The sequence below is a fragment of the Canis lupus genome, chromosome 25 (assembly GCF_048164855.1).
Source record: "Canis lupus baileyi chromosome 25, mCanLup2.hap1, whole genome shotgun sequence".
NCBI lineage: Eukaryota > Metazoa > Chordata > Mammalia > Carnivora > Canidae > Canis > Canis lupus.
This window is the reverse complement of record NC_132862.1, coordinates 27,201,271-27,223,685: the sequence shown is the minus strand read 5'-3', so window position 1 is coordinate 27,223,685 and position 22,415 is coordinate 27,201,271. Positions and strand designations below refer to the sequence as shown.

Genomic DNA, 22,415 nt, shown 5'->3' with positions numbered 1-22,415 from the left:
GGAAATCAGTAAAATACCTAAATGGCCTCTTAGATAATAGTTGAAGGAATGCATATAATAGCTTAGAGTAGGTTTTAAATCTAGATCCAGAACATTCATCGCTTCATCGGTTCATTTTTCAGGGGTAAAAGTCAATAGTTTCATAGACTTTCATAACTTTCTCAACACCTACTGGTTAAACATAAACGTTTTTAGATTTTGAGCAGCTTTACATTTTGAAGGCAGAGAATTTTTTTATTTGAAATGGAAATTAATGTTAGTATACCTCTTATAGTACTTCTGAAATACAGGTAAAAATATTGCAGGAGTTAGGAAGTTATACTTCAATATAGTACAATGATTGTTTGTTTTCACATCCTGAGGTAGTTTATGGCTTCAAGTAATTTGTAGCAGTGAGATCTCAGAATGCTCAATTCTGTGCAGGCTGTAGTTAAGAAACTAAAATTAGTCTGATTTTAGAGAGAAGGAAACTGAGGGAGAGTCAGCTAAATGTATGTACCCAGTCAGAGGCAAAATGTTGGCTTTTATCCACTTTTCTCTTGGACCTGAATATGCTTCTGGGGAAAGAGGGTAGGAAAGGAATCAGGCTGGTAATTTTAAGTCTAAATATCTTTTGTGATTTTTGCACATGGAACTAACTCTGAATTCTCATTGAGAATTAGAAGACTGAGTAAAACTTGTTGAATGGACAGATAACACAAAACTCTTCTGAGCCCTTACAGTGAGTTTTCTGGTTATCAAATAGTACCTGGCAGCCTCTGGAATGTATCATTCAGGACTTTGTCCCACGAATGAATATCAATTGCATTGGAGAGTCTAACTTTGTGGAGTCTGTATCTCATCAATGAAGAGCATGCTCTGGTGGCTTGACTATTGATTTTTGTTTTCATTTTAGTTTTTTAATCTATTTCAAAATGTCCAGGGTTTCAGAATTCAAGGCAAAAAGTAATCTGCACATCAGCAAAGCATTTCTTTGTTAGCAGAAACAGCTGGTGGTTTTTGTTCACCTAAGTTATTTTGCATGGTTTCCTCAGGAATCCATTAAAATGTAAGTAAATAGGATGTAATATTAGAGGAGGTCATGAAGAACATAACCATTTATAAGGTGGGAAGCTAGTTGGGAAAATTCACAAACTAAACAACTTCTACCTGTTTGATTTGATTAGAGCTGTCCTTTATTATTGGGGAATCCAAATGGTCATTAAAAATTTTTTAAATATAGCTGGTCCTACTAAGATAGTAATAAAAGTAGTTAAATGCATTCATGTTCTTCCATCCTGAGATAGTAATCAAGTTACATGAATGTACTCATGTTCTTTCATCCTAAGAAAGTTTCATCTGCGCATAGTGTATAAGGAACACATTGTGTCTACTGGTGCGTGTACACATGTGCACATGTGTGGGAGCCTGTGTATGTGAGATTTTTTCCTCTGCCAGGAAATTGCTTTAGTTGTATTAATTTAGTGGAGAAACAGTGTCACCCAGTGGCTTTGATGAAAACAGTCCTGTAAACAGGCTAGATAAGTGCTGTTGCTGTCCAATAGAAATCGAACACGAGCCACATAATTTGCCATTTTCTTGTAGCCACCCAGAAAAGTAAAACAAAGCAGGTGAGGTCCATGATAGTAATGTTTAAAGTAATCCATTATGGCATCTCAACATAAAATCAATGCAAAAAATCAAGATATACTTTGCATTCTGTTATTTTGTTATAAATTTAAGTATTTTGTGTGTGTTTTACACTTAGAGCCTATCTCAGTTTGATGTAGCCACATTTTAAGTACTCAAGTGACACATGTGACTAACAGTGCTGCGCTTCTGTGCTTTTTGGACAGTGCAGCTATAATTTTTAAAGGGATTAAATACTTGAATATTAATATTACCCCTTCAATTATAATGGCAAATCCATATAGATTTAATGATGACACTTAATATACAATTGTTCAAATTTTATGTGACTTTGGTAGCTCTTTTTTGTACCACTAACTGCTACACTAATAGTTGGCAAGTCAGTTTCCCCTCGTTTCTTCATTTCACATTAATGCACAGATTTAAAAATACTATTTTAATTAGAGGGGTTATTTCACAGACTTCTTGAATAAGGAACCTTTAATGTTAACCTGAATTATAACACAGTATCAAGATTTTCAGTTATTTATGATTTCGTCTTTCAGAGTTTGATTTGTAACCGGGATTGCTTATGTGTACAGTGTGAACATGTGATTAGTCACGTTCATGGTGATTAGTGTATAATTGGGTTATCTAATGTCTCTTTAGAAATGAAAGTGTTTGTTTATAGTGCAGGTTATCTTGGTAACTTAGGAAACTAAAGTGACAGACCTGCTGGTAATTTTAACAGATGAAAAGTATAACAGTGTCTATAAAGGGCTGATGACTTCTCACCATTGCTTATGTAAAAACCACTTTCAAGGATATAAGAAATGAAATGAAAAGAGTTCCATTTTGTGTGTAAAAAGGGTTGAGGATTTTGGTAGTCTGGGATTTCAAGACGAGCAATTGAGATGAGATGGCTTTGGAGCTCTGTGTGATTTCAGGGTGGACTCAGAAAAAGGTACAGATGTTGAGGACAGTGATTTTTTTCACCTTTCTTCTATCTCCTCTCCCCAAACTCCATAAATTCATTAACTGTAGCATTGTTCCATTATTACTTTGAGAAGTAATGAGAAAATTACTTTTTCTATAAGACATGTTCCTTTATACATAGATATATACAATTTTTTTTTAGAGAATGCATTTATTTTGTGTATAATGGTTTATATCTGTGTGTGATGTTTGTGGTGACCTTTCATTTATAAATTCCCCCATCTTTAATGCAAAGCCCATTATTTATCTTTGCATTCCAGAATAAAAATGGTGAGAAACATAGATTTTTCACGTATCACTTAGGAAATCAACTAAGAACAGACAGTAGAATCCTGATATACAAAGAAGCACATTTAGCTAAAATGAAATAATGTGGACTTGGGCTCACTCCTGGTGATGTCGGCCAAATTTAGACTTCTTGAAGTAGCTAGCTGGACAATAAATGGCATAAAAATCATAACTGTTACTTGAAAGAGTTTGTATTTGAATGCAACTAGTCATTTGCCCTGGCTAATTTTGAAATTGCTTTAAATTAACATAGAAGTTGGTCTTATTAATTTTTTTGCCAGTCATCTTTTCTGACAATGTGTGTATGTGTTTGTATGTATATACATAACTTTTCAAAGAAATACATTTTATTTCACATGTTTTTAACCTAATAGATTCTTCTCTCTCAGGATGTGCTTAAAATTTATGGAATGCCATTTTATCCCCAATACCCCACAGTACCATGTCAGAATATTGAAATAATTTTGTGTAAGAAGCTTGTGGTTTTGATTTAATGGGATTTTAATAAAAGTTTTCCATCTTCTGAAGTAAGTTTAAATAACTGAATATTTATGCTATGTCTGTGGCAAGTCTTTCCCCCTCTCCAGGTATAATCCACTTAAGTAAGTAAGCCTAATGGAAGTTTGAAGTCATTAGAAATATTTTGGGGGGAATGCTTCATTTTGTGGCAACTCATGTGGACTCAGCCTTCTTAGGACATTTTAAACTAGTCTGAATGCAAATAAAGGAGATAATTCTCATTTTTAAACTGTTTCATATAATCAAATTAACAGGTCCACTTAGGACATATTCCTCAGGAGGCATTATGATATAAAACATCCTCTTGTTTGGTAGTTCATATTTTGGGGTCCTGACCCTGTACCAGTCTCTTGGGAAGTTTGGAAAGCCAGAACCTATTGAGCTGCCTAGGCTACCTTCAAAATTTGCTTTCTAGGCTCGCATAGTAAAGTCAGATTCTGAGCACAACAATTTTCATTAGAAAAGAGTCAAACTTTTTAGCCCTCTCTTCTCCGCCATAAATATTCCCTTCCAAAAATTCTGGCCCAGTAGCCTTGCTCATTGTGGGTGCTGGCTGGCAGGCTAAATGGATGGAAAAGAAATAAATGACTTTTAATCTGAAATACTTATCTCCTTAATCTCCTGAGGTTGAGCTGGTGATTAAACCGATTTAAGTGAATTTTTATGGAGAGAAGAAAATAAATAGTTCATTAGCTTGCCTATAAACTTAGATTTTTAATGTATTTGTATTTTTATTACTTTAAAAAATATTCTCTTGCATGTGTCAGATAAGGGGCTGAATTTGCACTTACTGGGAGGAAATCCCACTTTCAGCATGAGTCCTAGATACTTATTTTTAGCTCATTCCTAACTGAAAATAACCAAAGCTACCACCAAGATCATTACAGTGTAGATTTTAAAAGGAGCTTTGAAATTAGGTCCATTTTTTAGAAAAATAAAAATTGAATCTCTTTCATGTTCAACCTAGAAATTAATTGAGAAAGAATAAATGTTGACTTTTATTTGTTCCCGTCACTCTCTGCAAAGTGTTGGCAGGTGTTTTCTACTGCTACTCTTTTACACTTTTGTGGTTTTGTTATAGCTTCTTATTGAATAGCTGTATATCCTGAAATGTCTAACATAAAGTAAATCTATCTCTCTTTCTTCTTTTAACTGTGTGCAATTACAAAATCTGTTTTGAGCCAGTTGCTTCCAGAGGTGATTTTATGAAATTAGCTTATTTAAAATATCACCCAACGGCAGTGTTCATCCAGTTGTGCTAATAATCTAGAAGTTTGGTAGCATAATTTTAGAGTCCAGATGAACTGAAAAATTAGCACTTTGTGTGGTTTAATTGAAATGAGTTTTTATCCAGTCGTTTTGTTCTATCTAGTTTTTGATAGAAATTGACTTGCAAAAAAAAGTTTTAAGACAAGAATGTTTTGTTGCTGTAGTTTTAATGCTTAATAATACAAAAATATTGTTATACTCTTTCACTGAAATCAGAAACATCTCTTTTGAGTATGGGGGGCAGATTATCATGCCTTTAGATAAACTATGAGTACAGCGTTTAGGGAAAAAAGTTATTATATAGAGACAAGTTTCTTTTACTCTGCGGATGTCAAATGGTGTCATTGATAGTTTTCGGTAACAGCAACCTTTCTTAAAAAAGAAAAAATTATCAGTTTGAGATTTCTTTGAATAAATTATCTTTTAAAAATCTGAACATTTCCATTTGAAAACATAAAATTACAAACTAAGAATTTAGCTATAAATTGATATTTTGAAATAATAGAAATATATTTTTGTAAACAAGTCATTTTAATTTTAACATATGAAGAAAAAATTTAGAAGCAAAACCTTTTAACTATATTTTCATTTTAGGACAGGAAGCTTGCTTTGTGTCTGTACCATCTTGAGTAGTGTCTGTTTTTACTCTTAATGATTTGTTTTTGCTATAATGGGAATTGTTTTTGCTAGATAAACAGGGCCTAAATTATAACACAATTTTGAAGGCAGTAGCCTCACTTTGTCTGTTTCTCTTTATTTCCTTTTACTGTAATAATTGGATCACCTCTTCTTCCCCTTTAGAGAATGACAACTTGAGCTTTTAAATGTGGAACTTCTGTAAGGAATTAAGTAAGGAATTAAGTAGTCCTAAATGAAAAGTATGAGCATTCGGTTGGAAATGTCGGGTACAGCTAGAAATGAACACTGATTAAGTTATCTAAAAAATAAAGTGGCATTCAGAAATGGAAACTGCCCACAGTAAGTGAGTGAGAGAAATTAAGGCTAGTATTTGCTTCAGCAGAGAAAAGACTAGATCAAAAACAAAGGAGTAATTCCTCAGTTAAAAAAGATATTTATGTATAGTCTTTTGGGAACATGACGTTGGTGCATTGAAAATCTAGGACTTTTCATGATTTGGAAAGAGAAGATCCTCAGAGAGTCACTCCTGGACCTTGGGCAGGAAGTCCAGCTATGCATTGGCTTGGGATCCGTCTTTATACCAAAAGCACTTAGATTGTTTTGCAGAAGTCATAATGCTATTTATGAATTTTCCTGATATTACTTTCCAAAACATCAATTCTTTACTTCTTTAGTGCATTTATCACTGTGACTTTACAAATGTATACTTAGGACAATCCTGTGTGAACTTTTACCTCTTATGTGACCAGGTTGATTAAAAAGATCGGCAAGTAAGGGTATATCTTATTGAATATCCAGGACTCTGTTTATTTCACATTGACTATTTGTTACTTTCTAGGTATCTCAAGAAGCCTAGATTCTTTGCTGCTTTTTCCCTGGTGTTAATCTCATATAATTGTAATGCCATATTAATCAGACTGTTGTCTTAGAATTCTAACAGTACATGTTTCTGATTAATACACAGATGCTTTAAAAATCTGTGAGGAGATGTCCTGACCTCCCTTACTTCCTACTAAACATCATCTGGTATTTTCTAAATCTAGCTGCATGCTGTAGTTCTTAAATTTTAGTGTGAATAAAAATTAGCTTAGAAGCCTATTAAAATGAAAATTCCTAGGTCTCATGGTCAGATATTCTACTTTAGTTATGTGTAGCCTGAAGTCCAAAAATCTGAGATTTTAAGGTACACTCTAGCTACTTCAGTGGAGAAACACGAGACTACAAACCTCTGTCCAGAACTAGACAGAAAGGCCTGACTTTTGCAGTCTGATTAAACAGTTAAAAAGTGATTGGCTTAGTGTTGTGGGGAAAACATCATTTATACGTACACACAGATTATAGTTTATGAACCTATGACATTAGTAAAATTTTCACTTTGTTTTCCCCCATTGAGAAACTTCAGTTTTTTCTTCTGTAAGATAGGAATATTAATTTTTCTACCTATTTCATATGGCTATTATAAAGCCTCAACAAAAATAAATTGCTATACAGATGTTAAGTAGAAGGAGTATATGCACTGAGACAAGCCAAGGCTTTGTAATGTGCACAAGTTTCTTCAACTTTCTGAATTTTAATAATCCTATCATAATATGGGAGTAATACAGCCTATTTTTTAAGGTCTGAAAATAAAATTAGTGGAAATTATGGACATTGGTTCTTGTCAGACATCCTTTCCAAATGAACAAGATTGGTATCTGTTCCTACCCACCCATTAGGACTGTCATTGAAGGTTGTGGGCTTATCTCAGGAAGTATCAGATTTACATTTGATTAAAAAAGCAGACTTGTAAGTCTTACAAATGATGCAGGTTTTCAGGAAGCTAATTAAAATATTAGAGTTGCTTACATCATGATCAAAGTTCCTGATAAATGCAGAGCCTGGGGAGTCAGACATAGAAACAGTGGAAAGAGAAAAATCTGACAAAGATGCGGACAGGTGCTTCTGAAGAAAATTATATGAATGAAAAAAGGTTGAAGGGAGATATTTAGGAAAATTGGAGTCTTTGAACATGTTTGCAGAAATGGCTGATGATGCTGTTGTCAAATTTGCGATATGTGTCCTATAATCCCATCAGAAACTTGTGTATTAGCTGCCATTATACATCATATTTTGTTTTGAGAAACAGATTTCTTGGAATTTTTTGCTCCATTTTTTTCATGGTAGGATTCCAGTCATATCCTTCCTGTTTCTTATAATTTACCAGTGGTACCATTATTCTCAATGGGGACTTCCTGCTTATAATCTCTGCAAAGTAGCTAGAACAGTGCAGGCTTAGCAATGGCCCTCAGTGGAAGGTAGTGATTGTTTATTTATCACATAAAAATAATTCTCTAGATGCTCTCTCTTTTTACTAGCTCCCACAGGAACCCACTGTAGGCCCTGGTACTCAGACCACTTTTCTTCCAGATTTTCCCACATATTGAATGATCTTTCAGTCTTGTCTGAGGTGGTTATTTTGGTTTGACCTCAGAAGGAGCAAGAATCCTGCATCATCTTACTGTACCACCATTGGCTTCAATTTAGACATTCTTCCTGTGGTAGTCATCTTTCCTCCCAACTTGGTCATTGTACATTCTCTGGTTTTCGCTTCTGTGATAGAGAAGGAGATGTCAGAGAGGTGATGGGAGAGGGCCAGTGGATCAGTAGGCCATGGGAGTCCTTGCAAAGCTGTTTGTCTAAGCCTTTGAAGGGTTGTAAGAAGAGAAAGGATATAATCCGATCTATGTTGAATAGGATCTCTCAGGATTTCAGTGTTGAGTGAGAATAGGTTTTAGGATGGAAGAAGGGAGAAGGCTATTGCAGTAATCCAGGTAGGATTGAGAATTAGTCTAAGAGATAGTATTATTGGGAAGTATATATTGAAGGCAATACCACCAAGATTGGTATTGACTGGCTGAACTCTCTGAGGGTAGGAAGAGAGTTTTTTAAATGTTTTCTCTTGTATGCAGTGGCCTAGTATTAAGGGTGTGTGTGTGTGTGTGTGTGTGTGTGTGTGTGTGTGTTTCTTTAAAAAAAATCTGATTGGTTTGACTTTTTTTTTTTTTTTTTTTTTTTTTAACCCTTTTCCAGTTTACCTTCTGTCCTTGCTTTTCAGAGGATGTATAAATTGTAAATCCAACTTTCAGGAAAGCTGTCAAACTCCTTACATTGAAACAAATTCCAATTAAGTATCTTAATCTCGTCAAAAGTTGTTTGTTAGGGTATTGTAACATTTAGTATGATACAGGTTGGTTTTGAAATTTTATTATATAAATGTCTTTATTTCAAAATAAACTTTTAATAAAGAGTTGTTGTCATATTCTCCCTCTATTTGTAGATGCTTTAACATCTTAACCTCTGATATAGCAAAAACATTAGACTGTTCAAAGAAAATTTAAGCCTTTCTCTTCTTATTAGTCTTCAATTAGACAAATCCCATCTTATCTAAAGGCATGTTGCCAATCCATCCCACACCTTCCTATAGAGGCAATACTTCTATTTTGTTTTCATATTAACTCAGACCATTTGTCAAATTACAGAGCACTTCAATGATAGGGGCCATATAAATATTTAAATTATGATAGCTTGATTGCCCTGCAACTTTTCAGAGTTTGCTAACTCTACCCTGTGGTTAATATCTGATTATGAAGTATTTTCCATATTGCTCAGGAGCAAGAAAAGATAGGAATTTTAAAACATACAAAATGAAGAGCTTTTAATCACATGGGAAAATATTTTGATAAGTAGAGAGGGAAACTGGGAAACAAAATTGAGGATATGGCATGTTATGTATAACAACAAAATAACAGAAAGAATAGTTGTCAAAATGTTGTTTATAAGAGGATATTGTGATTTTTTTATTTACTTTTCTATTCTATTTTTTTTAAGTTTTTCACCCTGAACACGTATTTTATAGTCAGAAAAGCAAAACCTTGTAAAGAAATGTTATCATTTGACATTGTTTCTGTCCATATGTCCACAGAGCATTTTTAGGACCACTTGCTTAGTAGTTATTGGACTCAGAGGCATGGAAATAGCAATTGCAGATGCTTTTATAAATGGTAATGTGGCCTTTAATAAAATTGTGAGGTAAAACTTTGCTGGAGAAACTTAAGATTGGATATTCAACTGGTATGATCCTCCACAATGGGTCCTTGCAGCTCTAGACTGATATATACACAATGGCCCAAAAGTATAGTTTTATGAAAAATTATGCATGTGCACTGAAATACATATTTGGAAGCGTACTTTATTTTTTACAAAAGTTTTTGGTCCTATTTTAGGTTAAAAGTTGGCAACAAAACTATAACTCTGTGCCAATGATATGGTGAGATGAACATGAAAACAAATCATGTTTGACTAAGGAGAAAAAATTCTGTGTAAAACCTACCTAAGGAGAGTACTGAGCCTGCCTCACTGATTATCAGGCCTGTAAGGTTGCAAATAAAAATCAATTTTATAACCATTGTTTTTCAAAGTAATAAAGATAAAAAAAACTTTGCCTAAATGAATTTCATGTACCAGAGTATTCATTCAATACATTGTATACTAATTTTTCTAATAGTTTATGCATAGCCTATAAATATAAGCCTTTTTGTTTTATAATATTTAAAAACTTTATCCATCACTCGTATGCAGAAATATGTTATTTCTGTACTTTGCTTTTCTGCATCTGAGTTTACACTGTGTATAATATTGATTAGTTTCAATTTTGCTTGTCAGGATGTTGATTATTTGTTGCATTTCCTGCATAAGACAAAGGATCTTTATATATTTTCATATGTTATTATTTGTTTAAGTGAATGAATGGGAGGAAAATGGTGTATATAATATTTAAAAATTTTTTTCGACATCATGGATTATTACCATGCTTTCTCATTTTAAGAACTATAAACTTATGTGAAACTAAATTTACAAATATTAAGCCAATTTCTATAACTACATAAATACAGTGTGCTTTCACTTAGACCACTGCCCACCTCCAAAAAAAATCTGCAGAAATAAATATGATAGAATCGGAGTTGGTGTTTAAACAAAAAGAAAAGAAAAGAAGGCAAAAAACTTAAGAATTTCATCCTCTTTTTACTATTCTAGCCAAAGAGAGTAAGTAGATGAGCACTAGCTGATTATATTTGAGATGGCTGAGTTAAGGTGATAGAGGCTAGTAGGCATTTCTCTGTCGAGTGCATATGTATGTGTTAGGGGTGGGGGAAGGGGTGTTGGTTTTGGCACTGAGGTTAACATTTGGCTAGAATCCAGATCTCAGCCTTGAAGGTCAGAGATGCACTTTTTCTATAGAACCGGAGGTTATTCATTGTCAAGGCACACTAATAAAATTAGAACTCGTGAATCAGAATGTCAGGTTATTAATTTATATGGAGGAATTTAATTGTAAGGAGGGTCAGAATACCAGTACTAAACTGGTAAAGTAAGTAAGCTGCTCACTCCGAGTGGGAAAGTCCCCTTTAGCATGGTTAGCTCCTAGACTGCAACTGTGGATCTCTGGCTCGTGCAACTTTTCATTGGAAAACTTACACTGTTCATGTTTTTAAATTTCGGAACGCTTGAAGGGTGCCTATGGCGTGACTGAGAGGGTGGGATTGTTGGTGGAGGGTGCGGAGTGGGCCACCCTGGCAACCCCTCCCTGAGCAGATAATAAAAATACAGCAAGAATAAAGGATTGCAGTGCAAAGTGATACATACTTTGAAATACAGAGAGTCATGAGAACATTGCACTCCAGAAAGGTCAGAGCTAAATTTAATGCTCAAATACCATCACCTTCTTAACATGGATTTCTGGTAAAATTCTGTCTTCTCTTCCTCTCTGACTTCTCTTTTGGATTTATTTTCCACCTTTTCTTGTGTTCATATGAATGGTAAACTGGTTAGAGTCCAGTTTGGTACACTATAAAGAACGTAACTAAGAAAGAAGAAAAAAACCTCAATGTATCATTATAGGAATGTCATTACAGGAATGTTTTACTGCATTTCCCCTATGGAATGAGATCCAGAGGGATGGAGGGAGAAGAAGGGCAAAATGTGTTGTGAGACTGGATGCCAGGTGTGAAACGATGTTGTATTCTGGAAACAACACATGGAACAAATAGCCTAGCCTTTGTGGATGGAGAAGTGGGATGGTGGAAAATTTTTAATAGATAAGATAGAGAAGAGTAGAGATAGGGGAATGAATAATGAAGTGTTTTAAGATCAGACCAAGGAATATGCACATTATTTTGTCTGCCAGTGGATGAAACATAGTTTTGATAGGCAGTGGATCGGATGACGGACAAATGGTCGTTTTTGAGAAACACGGAAGAGGCTACTGTAAAAGTCCTGGTTAGACACAGTGGGATTTATTAGAAGAGTTGTGGTTGGAAAGGAAAGATGATTTAAGAAAAAACAAAGAACTGAAATTGGCAGGATTAGCCAGTGATTAAAGGTGGAAAGTGTTAACAAAGTGCATGAACAATCCTTCCATCTGTGAATCTGGGAAACTGGAAATATTGTCATGCTCTTCTTGGAGGGAGAAAGCACCAGAAGTTCAAAGTCTGTTTCTACATTCACAGCGAGAAAGGGAAGATGGCGTGTGTGTGTGTGTGTGTGTGTGTGTGTGTGTGTGTGTTTGAATTGGACATATTTAATTGATACTTTTGCAACTTCATAGATAGGCCCTTGTTTGTTTGCAGGTGCCCAGTTTCATTTGTTCACAAAAAAATTTTAATATCCGATTTAGATTTGCTCACCATGTTCCCTTGTCCAGTATGTACACACTTTTAAAAAGAACCAGAATCCTCTTGTGCCCAGTCTGTAACTGCAAACACGGAAAGGTTATAGGCTTTGGCCATTTTAATAAGTACAAAGCCAGTCACCCTTTTTAAGATTAGATTTTAAATTGGTCCTAAATCTTGCAGAGCAGACAACTTTGTACTCTTGGTGTTGATTTTACCAAAGAAACGGACCACCGAGAGTCAATACAGACTGCAGCTCCTGTGTGATCCTCTGAGATTCTTGGGTGATTTATGTCATTAACCCCGCAAAGCATTTTAAAAGTACATGGTCAAGCTTCTTATCCCCAAATGCCGGGTCATGTAACTAGCTAAAAATTACTTTGTCAATTGAGTTAATCTAGGCAGTCTAGAGCCATTAACCTTGTAAAATTATTAGGTTGAGTTCCACTTTGGTATTTTTCTTGGGTTATTCCAGATGCTTACAATGACTTGCCTTTATATAAATATATAAGTAGTTTGTCTTTATAAACATGTTACATATATGTATATACATTACATATTAAGCTATGCAGTCTAGGTCAAGTTTCCTTAAGTGCAATGCTACTTCTATGCTTTGTCTACTTGGTGAAGTTCCCCACCTGGTAAAACCCTTAATTGCTCTCCATGTTCTTCTGAACTTGTCTTTATATAGTGTAGTGGATATTTGGAGATCGTTTTTCCTTGTTAATGTATGTGTTCCCTTTCCTAGAAAGCATCACTGCTATTATATCCTCGGGTTGGAGGAAATTAAAGGGAGAGGCAAATTTATGAAACTCCTAACAAGTGATTCCCTTGAAGCTTTTGCTTAATTTCCACCATGATAGGGAACTTAGTCTCCTTCCATAGCATTACCACCTCCCTCACCCCACCCCCTCCTCCTCTATTTGGAAGTCGTGGTCTTTTGAAATTGAGAAGTCCAGAACCTGGTGCAGTAGTTTAAAAGTGGTCAAACTGGAACAAAGCAGTGAGTGACTGTCTCCTTTTTCATAATTTAGACCTTTGTTTAACACATACTTGCCCAAACACCAATCCTAGGCCTAAACTGTATCAAAATATGAGTGAATAGGTAGGAGGATGTGTGATTCTGTAATGGATTTATTTACAAATCACTAATCTAGGTAGTAAGATCCTTAATATACACTAAGACTTCATTTGCTTTTTTTTTTGTGGTTAATCGATAGAAATATATCTAATTTTTTGTCAGCTAAAACCTTGAAGACCTTCACCTGGGTTAACACTAAACTCTGTATTGTGTCTTCGGTACTTTGGACCCTCTGTTTTGTTGGATTCAGATGGGAAGAGGAAGATAGTCAAGGTTTCTGCTGTATTAAGTATCTTCTGGTGATTTATGTATGGTTAGAATATTGAAAAGTGAGAGGAAGTAACACTATGTATGTGAAACTTGGTCAAGTTTTAGGGATTTAAAATAATTCCATTTATCTGCTTTCTCTTCATTCAGAGTAGACCTTTGACACAATAGATAGCTGTAGCGAGTTTAATTAGGCCTTAGGTTCTCATTGGTACAGAATTGGTATGGAAATCATGACATTTTGTCCATGATTTTGTACATAGTACTTCGTATGAATATTTTTTAAAGTTTGACAAATTTATTATACTATATAGGTCTAAAATAGAGCCGGTAAAGGAAGGCATGAGCTTTGATGCATCACATTATAGGTGCCCTCAGAAATACTATCAACATAAGATGGCACTTTCAATGGCAAAATGAACTTTTTATTCTAGGTGAGCTCTTTGAGATGGCAATAGCAATGCCTCTTTGTCTCCTACAAAGGTGACTATCACATAGTAGGCTTTTCAAACTCTAACCTGCCCTTACTTGTGGTATCTTCTCTAGGGAGACCCTCCCCCCCCCACCTCCTGAATCAATGCCATAGTGAGCCACAGTTACTGATGTGTGTATCACAACCATCAGGTATGTCGAAGTAAGGGGGGAAAAAACGCTTGCAAATCATAGCTCTATAAACTTGATCCAAGAAGGGCATGAACCTAATTTGTGGACCAAGTGCGCATTTACTTTCCTGTACAAAGTTCCTGTAAGGAGATATTTAAAGAAATAGCTTAGAGGAAGGGCCTTTTTCAGGAGTTTCATTTGACATTGGTGAAACAGTCTTGCAAGAGGCAATATTTGTCTCCATTTTTACAGGTCATTTAGATTTTACTTTGGATTTTAATTACTGATTTTTCTAACTTTGGACGGCAGACTATTTAATATTTTCCCCATAAAATTATGCTTCATTATTTATTTTTTTATAGCTTATGAGTTCATGCTTGTAACTTATAGGGAAATCAGAAAATGGGACAGAGAGTAGCTTGAGCACTGCAAATTCATTCTTTCTTTCCTTCTTTCTCTCTTTCATTTTTTAAATAAAGATGAGCTATTTATTTCAAAGATTTGTTTTATCTGCTTATTTGGGAGAGAGAGAGAGAGAGAGGACAGAAGGGGGGAAGCGGACCAATGAGCAGGGAGCCCAAAGCAGGCCCAATCTGGGGACCCTGAGATCATGACCTGAGCCAAAGGCAGGAACTTAACCAACTGAACCACCGCGGTGCCCCTTGAGCACTGGAAGTTTTAGAAGGGTATCTCTTCCTTAAAGATAGTATGAATTACTTTTTCAGGAGCTGGCATAAATAAAAATCTCTTTGTAGCACTTTGGGCAATAAATGAAGGTTTACCAAAGAATTGAACCTGAAATGTTTTTATGTAATTTAGTTAAATACATTATAATGTATATATGTATATATAATGCATTAGCTATCAGACAAGCATTATAATTGGGTAGAACTCCACATATGCTTCTAGAAGTGCCACATTCTATAATTGCAGTCTTCATGGAAGAACATATGACTTTACAAGGTAAATAGATCAGAACTTTAGTTAGCTATTCTTCTGTGTTTCTAAAGTTTTAGAATTTTGTACTGTTTATCAACTGCGACTAACTTTGCCCTAAGGAACATTTGGCACAATCTGAAGATATTTTTAGTTATTCGGATTTTAGGGGTGCTCCCCACGTGCATCGCTAGGTAGAAGCCTGAAATGCTGTTAAACATCCTATAATGCATAGGGCATTCCCCCCCTAAATAGAGAACTATCTGACACAAAAGGTCAATAGTGCTAAGATTGAGAAACATTTTAGAGGATTGTGCATTTATTTTTATTGTTATTGTATATGGACAGGAGGATAAAATCAATGGAAATTGAATTCTTTCTTATTCTAAGTGTGAAAATAGAGCAGGATCTGTTGATGGAGGAATTCAAGTATAGTGCGGTAATTAAGACATAGCATTTGTTATCAGCTTTGGTTGGGTTCTGATCTTTACTCAGTCGCTTATTAGCCATCTGGCCTCATGTAAAGTGATTAATCCCTCTGAGACTGAATATATCCACTTATACAATGAGATAGTAAATTCTTTCTTATAGGCTTGTTTTGATAAGTTAAATGATGTTTGTAATCTAGAAAGTGTTGCACATTCAGTAAATGGTAGCCACTGTTATGTTCAGCATGCAATTTGGGATTCGTAATGTAGAATTTATATGGTTACATAGGGAATGAGATGGTAGAAATGTTATCAGTAGAGATGAATTTCTTCAATGAATCATAAGAGTTTCTGTAATTTAAGGAAGGCAGTGTTTTCTTAAGCAATGAGGTTCGTTAAAGAGAAAAGACATTTTTCCATAATTTTACATTCTTCTATTTAAGTGTTTTTTTTTAATATTCCTTTTGTAACTGAAAGAACACTACAACAAACCCTCGTAGTTTCGCAGTATGAATATTGAAAAATATGATACTTATTAAACCATTTCTCTTCTAATTTATAGTTACCCTTTTGCTAGTTTATCTCTGTTAGTTGGTTCCCTCTTTAGTCATCTTTCTGAAAGTGGATAAGCTGTGGGACCCATTAAAATTTTACTGACATGATAAAACTGGTCATACTAATGCCTTTTCCAGTTGGCATGTGATACTGTCACTGAAGCCACCGAAAATTTGGTCTGGGTAGGGAGTAAAGAACATGAGAATTTATAACTTGAATCTCTAAAGTCAGGATACTTTGCTTGTTAGGTTCTCTTCAGTTTATTAAGTACTTGAATAAAAACACAGGAAGCATAATTATTAAATGTCTGCATGTCTAGCCCCACGTCAGGCTCCCTGCCTGGCAGGGAGTCTGCTTCTCCCTCTGCCCCTCCTCCTACTCACGCTCCCTCTCACAAATAAATAAAATCGGAAAAAAAAAAAAAAAGTCTACATGTCAAAAACTGGAAGGTGTAGATAATTGGATGATTAGATATAAATTTCACAATGTGTGTAGATTTGAGCAGTGAGCAAAGACTAAGGATATTAAATTTAATGGGAGAAAAATGTAAATTCTGTAAATTTAATTTTAGAAATGATTGTATAATTTCATGATTTGAGAATTTGGAGACTTATCTAATTTCTGTTTAAGTAAAGAATAACTACTAAGGGTTGGATGGCAAGTTCCATAAGTTGACTCCTTTCTATTAGCTGTGTTATTAGAGTTGGTTTTGGTAGCATGATTTCCAGAATTCTACTCTGAGGTTTGTAGCTTTGTGACCAGTTCTGCTTGCCATATTTTAAAGGGAATATTGACCACTATAAAATGGTCAGAAAATCTAGAATTAGTCAAATCCCTACTTTGTCATGTATTAACTATGTGGCTTTAAGTAAATTATAATGTGATTAAGCTTTAGAAATTAATCTAAAATTTAGGTTTTGTTATAGAAATATTTTTAACTATCCCATAGAGATGTTTTAGGGGCTAGATGATGATGCTAGTAACTATTATTAAATCTGTGTATTGCTTACTCTAAGCCAGGCTAAATTCTCAGAATTTATAAGAACTTAAATTTATGAGTGCTGTTTTTAAATCTTTTGCACCCCTTCTCTCCTGACTCCCCATCCTTTTCCTGCCACTGAGAACCACCAATCTGTTCTATCTATGAGCTTTTTCTTTTTCTTTTCTTTTCAATTCCACATATAAGTGAGATCATAGGGTATTGTCTTTCTTGGACTTACATCTTTTAGCATAATGCCCTCCAGGTCCATCCATGTTGTAGCAAACATCAAGATTTCATTCTTTTGTATAGCTGAATAATATGTGTGTGTGTGTATAAATATATGCCACATTTTTTTTTATATATGCATCCATACATGAATGTTTAGGTAGTTTCCATATGTTGGCTGTTGTAACTAGTGCTGCAATAGACACGGGATGCATGTCTTTTCTTGTTTTTTGTTTTCCTCAAATACCCAGAAATATATAGTTCCATTTTTAATTTTTTGAGGAACTTCCATCCTGTTTTCCATAGTGGCTGTACCAATTTACATTTTCACCAGCAGTTTACAAGGGTTCCTTTTTTTTTTTTTCAACATCCTTACCAGTGCTGGCAATTTCTTGTCTTTTTGATAATAGCTATTCTAATGGGTGTGAGGGGATATCTCACTGATTTTGATTTGCATTTCCTTGATGTTTAATATTGAGCATCTTTTCCTGGACCCGTTGACTGTGTGTCATCTTTGGAAAAATGTCTATTCAGATCTTCTGGCCATATTTAAATTGAATTTTTTTTTTTTTTGCTATTGAGTTTTAGTAACCCTAACTAAATCTGTAATGTGCAAATATTTTCTTCCATTCAATAAATTTCCTTTTTATTTTGTTGATGACTTCCTTGGCTGTGCAGAAGCCTTTTAGTTTGGTTTAGTCCCACTTGTTTTTTTGCTTTTGTTGCTTTTACTTTTGGTGTCAGATTAAAAAATCGTCATGAGGACCTATGCTTTCTTCTAGGAGTTCTGTGGTTTTAGGACTTACATCTTTTAATGCTTATGGGTACTCTTGAGGTTGATATTATTCCCATTTTAAAGCTGTGGAAACTGAGGCACAGTGACATTAATGTCTCCATATATTCTACTAGTAAATCACAGCTTCAGATTTTACACATATACAATGCCAAACATTGTGACATGTGTTGTGACACTGTCCTGTGTTTTACATACTACTTAGCATCTGGTCTTCAGGGTTTATCCATGTTGTAGCATATGTCAGAATTCCTTCTTTAAAGCTAAATAATATTTAATTGTGTATATAACATTTTGCTTATCTTGATGAATACTTGGGTGACTTTCACTTTTTGGCTACTATGAATATTGGTACTGTGATTACAAATGCACAGATAAGACTTTTATATTACTTAAAAATGGTGGTAATATAAACTTTTTGTATAAAACCATGATGTCCATTTGCTGCTGCAAGTGTGGATGGCTTGGCTGCATTTACTTAAATGCTTGGCTGCATTTACATTACTTGGGACACTTTTCCCAAACTAATTCTAATCAATCATATCCTCATGGGAAGATGAAAGATTATAGGAAGAGATTAAAAGTCATATATGAGACAGTTCTAGCACATTAATTAGGACCTGTTGTAAATTTTAAGTTAAAATGGAAATTTAATTGCTTGGCTGGTCATTTACATTTAGGATTCAGGTTATTAAAGAATTGATTAGAATAGCTGAAAAATACTATGATTTTAGTTATATTCTGGTAGAAAAACCTAGCAAAGATACCTCTCTTAAATAATAAAACTATGGACAGCTATAAGTTGAAGAACATTCAATGCTTCTTCACTATTTTTTTCAACAAGGAGTAAATTATCTTTGCATCCATAAAACCAGTAAACTAATATTGTGAATTCATAACTGTTGTAAGGATGGTTGAAACATATTCAAATATCTTATGAAAATTTTTAAAAAGGGACGCCTGGGTGGCTAAGTGCATCTGCCTTTGGCTCCAGGCGTGATCCTGGAGTCCCGGGATCTAGTCCCACTTCAGGCTCCATGCATGGAGCCTGCTTCTTCCTTTGCCTGTGTCTCTGCCTCTGTCTCTCTCTCTCTCATGAATACATAAATAAAATCTTTTAATATTTTTAAAATAAAATCTTAAATTCTTTTAAAGATTTTATTTATTTGAGAGAGAGAGCATGCACATGAGCAGGAGGAAAAGGAGAGGGAGAAGCAGACTCTGCTGAGCAGGGAGCCTGAGGCGGGGCTTCATCCCAGAACTCTGGGATCATAACCTGAGCTGAAAGGCAGATGCTTAACCAACTGAGCCACCCAGGCACCCCTTTTACAAATTTTTCTGAATATTGTTTTAAACATTCAGTTGTGTGTTGATATTAATTTTCAATCTAGTCATTCCAAATGAAGCAACATTTTGCTTAAGAATGATTGAATTAGAAGGAAGGGCACATTATTTTTTCTAGTTGAGCAGTTTGTCAGGTCCTCTGCTTAATGTCTGCACAGTTCTCCCTCCATCTTATCATGTCCACTTCTACTTTGAGATGTCCCTTAGTAGATACTTTTCAACCCAAACATGTTTGAGATCAGGAGCCAGGGCTCCAGGTGTCCTTTTACTTTCTGGAGGTCTGTTTCTGTGTTCTGCTTCTGTCCGACTGAGCTCTATTTTTAAAATAAGGAGTTGCGACTTGAAGACAGAGATACTGGAGAATGTGCAGCCTGGAGACCCCTGCTGTCTGAAGGGGCAACACAGCCAGAAGCTGATGAATGTGGAATATAATAGCAGATTCTCTGATATGAAAGTCCATTTGGACTCCTTCACATTGTTAATATTTTGTTTCTCTTGCTAATTTGCTCTTTTCGCTATTACTAATTTTTCCCCAATATGATAAGCATTTTCCAGCATTTTTCCATCATAACCAATTCTCTTAACAATATTAGACATATGCATTATTATTAGTGTCTGAAGCTCCAAGAGGTTAAGTTACTTACCCAAGATTTCATTGTTTATCAGATGCAAAACCTGGATTTGAGTCCAGGTCTGTCTGGCTCTTAAGGCTTGTTTCCATTGTACTAGACAGCAAAAGCATTGCCAGAATTTACAGGATATAGCTTTTTCAAAGTGATAATCATTATGTCAAGCTGTTCCCTTCCTTTTCTCCTTCTGTCCTAATTTATTGGCCTGGTCACATCATACTTGAGTGGACTATAGGCATACCTTAGAGATATTTCAGATTTGGTTCCAGACCACTGCAATAAAGTGAGTATCACAATAAAATGAGTCAAATAAGTTTTTTGGTTTCCTAGTGCATATGAAAGTTATGTTTACACTATACTGTGGGCTGTTAAGTGCATAATAGCATTAGGTCTAAAAATACCACGTACATACCTTAATTAAAAATTATTGCTAAAAAACGCTAGGCATTATCTAAGCTTTTAGCAGGTTAAAATCTTTTTTTTCTTTTTTTTTTTTTTTTTTCTGGTGAAGCGTCTTGCCTCCTTGCTGATGGCCACGGACTAATTAGGGTGGTGGTTACTGAAGGTTATCTGTGGCAATTACTTAGAATATGACAACAGTGAAGTTTACCACATCAATTGACTTGTCCTTTCGTGAATGATGAATACAATGCTGCTTATAATAGCATTTTACCCATAGCAGAACGTCTTTCAAAATTGGAAGCAATCCTCTCAAAGTCTGTAGTTGCTTTATTAACTAAGTCAGTGTAATATTCTAAATCCTTTTCAACAGTCTTCACGGCATTTTCACCAGGAACTGACTCCATCTCAAGAAACCACTGTCTTTGCTCATCCATAAGAAGCAACTTCTCATTTGTTTAAGTTCTAACAAGAGATTGCAATAACCCAGTCCCGTCTTCAGGCTTTATATCTAATTCTAGTTCTCTTGCCATTTCCAATTCTGTAGTTACTTCCTCTAGTCAAGCCTTGAACCTTCAAAGTCATCCACAAGGGTTGGAATCAACTTCTTTGAAACTCCTGTTCATGTTGGTATTTCGATCTTTTTCTATGTATTGCGAATGTTCTTAATGGCATCTAGAATGATGAATCCTTTCCAGAAATCTTTTATTTTGCCCAGATCCATCAGAGGAATCACTGTCTATGGCAGCTGTAGCCTTACAAAATATATTTTTAAAGTAATACAGCTTGAAAGTTGAAATTACTCCTTGATCTTTTAATTGCCTTTAAGAACGTTTGCTTTTGCATTCACAACTTGGCTTTTTGGTACAAAAAGCTTTTGGCCTGGGATGCCTGGGTGGCTCAGCGGTTGAGCACCTGCCTTTGGCCCATGGCGTGATCCTGGAGTCCAGGATTGAATCCCACACTGGGCTCCCTGCATGGAGGCTGCTTCTCTCTCTGCCTGTGTCTCTGCCTCTCTGTGTCTCTCATGAATAAATAAATAAAATCTTAAAAAAAGAAAAGATTTTGGCCTGTTTCAGCTTTTGACATGCTTTCCTTAGTAAGTTTAATCATTTCTAGGTTTTGGTTTAAAGTGAGAGATGTGTGACTCTTCTTTCATTTGTATACTTAGAGGCAATTGTAGGGTTATTAATTGTCCTAATTTCAATATTGTTGTGTCTCAGGAGATACAGAGGCCTTATGAGAGGGAGAGAGATGGGGGAGCGCTGGTTGGTGGAGCAGTCAGGACACATATAACATTTGATTAATTTCGCTGTCATATATGGGCAAAGTTCATGGTACCCCCAAACAATTACAAGAGTAGCATCAAGAATCACTGATCACAGGTCACCATAACAAGTATGATAATAATGAAAAAGTTGGGAATATTGTGAGGATCACCAAAATGTGACACAGAGATAAGAAGTAAACAAATAGTGTTGGAAGAATGGTGCCCACAGACTTCTTTGACACAGGGTTGCTGTGAACCTTCAATTAAAACAAAACAAAACAAAAAACCCAAAACACAATATCTATGAAGTGCAATAAAAATCACAGTACAACAAAGCATGCCTGTACTGTGTGGTGGTTTCCTAGATGATCTTCCTGCCTTCATGCCTTCTGAATATTAATTCATCCCCTGAACTACTACTGCATTATATCTTCCTGCACAAGAGTGATCAGGACAATTTCATTGAATGCTAATGTAACACCTTGTCAAGCCTTGGATAAAAAATACTTCCTATTTCTCAGTTGCCTTTCAAACAAGTGAATACCTCTTAATTTGGGATTTTTGACCCTCTCTTATTTGTGCTTCTTACCCTCAGCCTTTTCAAGCTCCTACTTCCTTTCTCACATTAATTGTCTAGCTAATTTGAGTTGGTTATAGATACTTGCTGTCTTGCTTGTGCTGATTTGTGCTCCCTGCTCTCTCCCCTTCCAGGAATCACTTATTAGGTAGCTAGGTCGGTTCCTATATCCATCTGTTCCATATATTACCCTCTGTCTCTAATGCCCATCTCTATATCCTGAGGTCCAGCTAATGTGAATCAAGACATTTACTCATCTTCCACCTGCTTCATGATGCATTTTCTGATCATCCAAACTGG

General features: G+C 35.2%; 1 protein-coding gene across 2 annotated transcripts in view; it reads left to right on the top strand.

The window, feature by feature from the left end:
• PDE3A (phosphodiesterase 3A) overlaps positions 1–22,415 on the top strand; it is a 313,203-nt gene that overhangs the window by 6,993 nt on the left and 283,795 nt on the right. Inside the window, exon 1 of one of the 2 annotated variants that reach the window (XM_072798777.1) lies at positions 2,355–2,572. The exons of the other annotated variant lie outside the window; for it this stretch is intronic. Within the exon in view, the coding sequence (XP_072654878.1) occupies positions 2,528–2,572 (45 nt within the window). The 5' untranslated portion in view covers positions 2,355–2,527. Of the gene's footprint in view, positions 1–2,354; positions 2,573–22,415 lie in introns of those variants that run through there. 2 annotated transcript variants of the gene reach the window in all.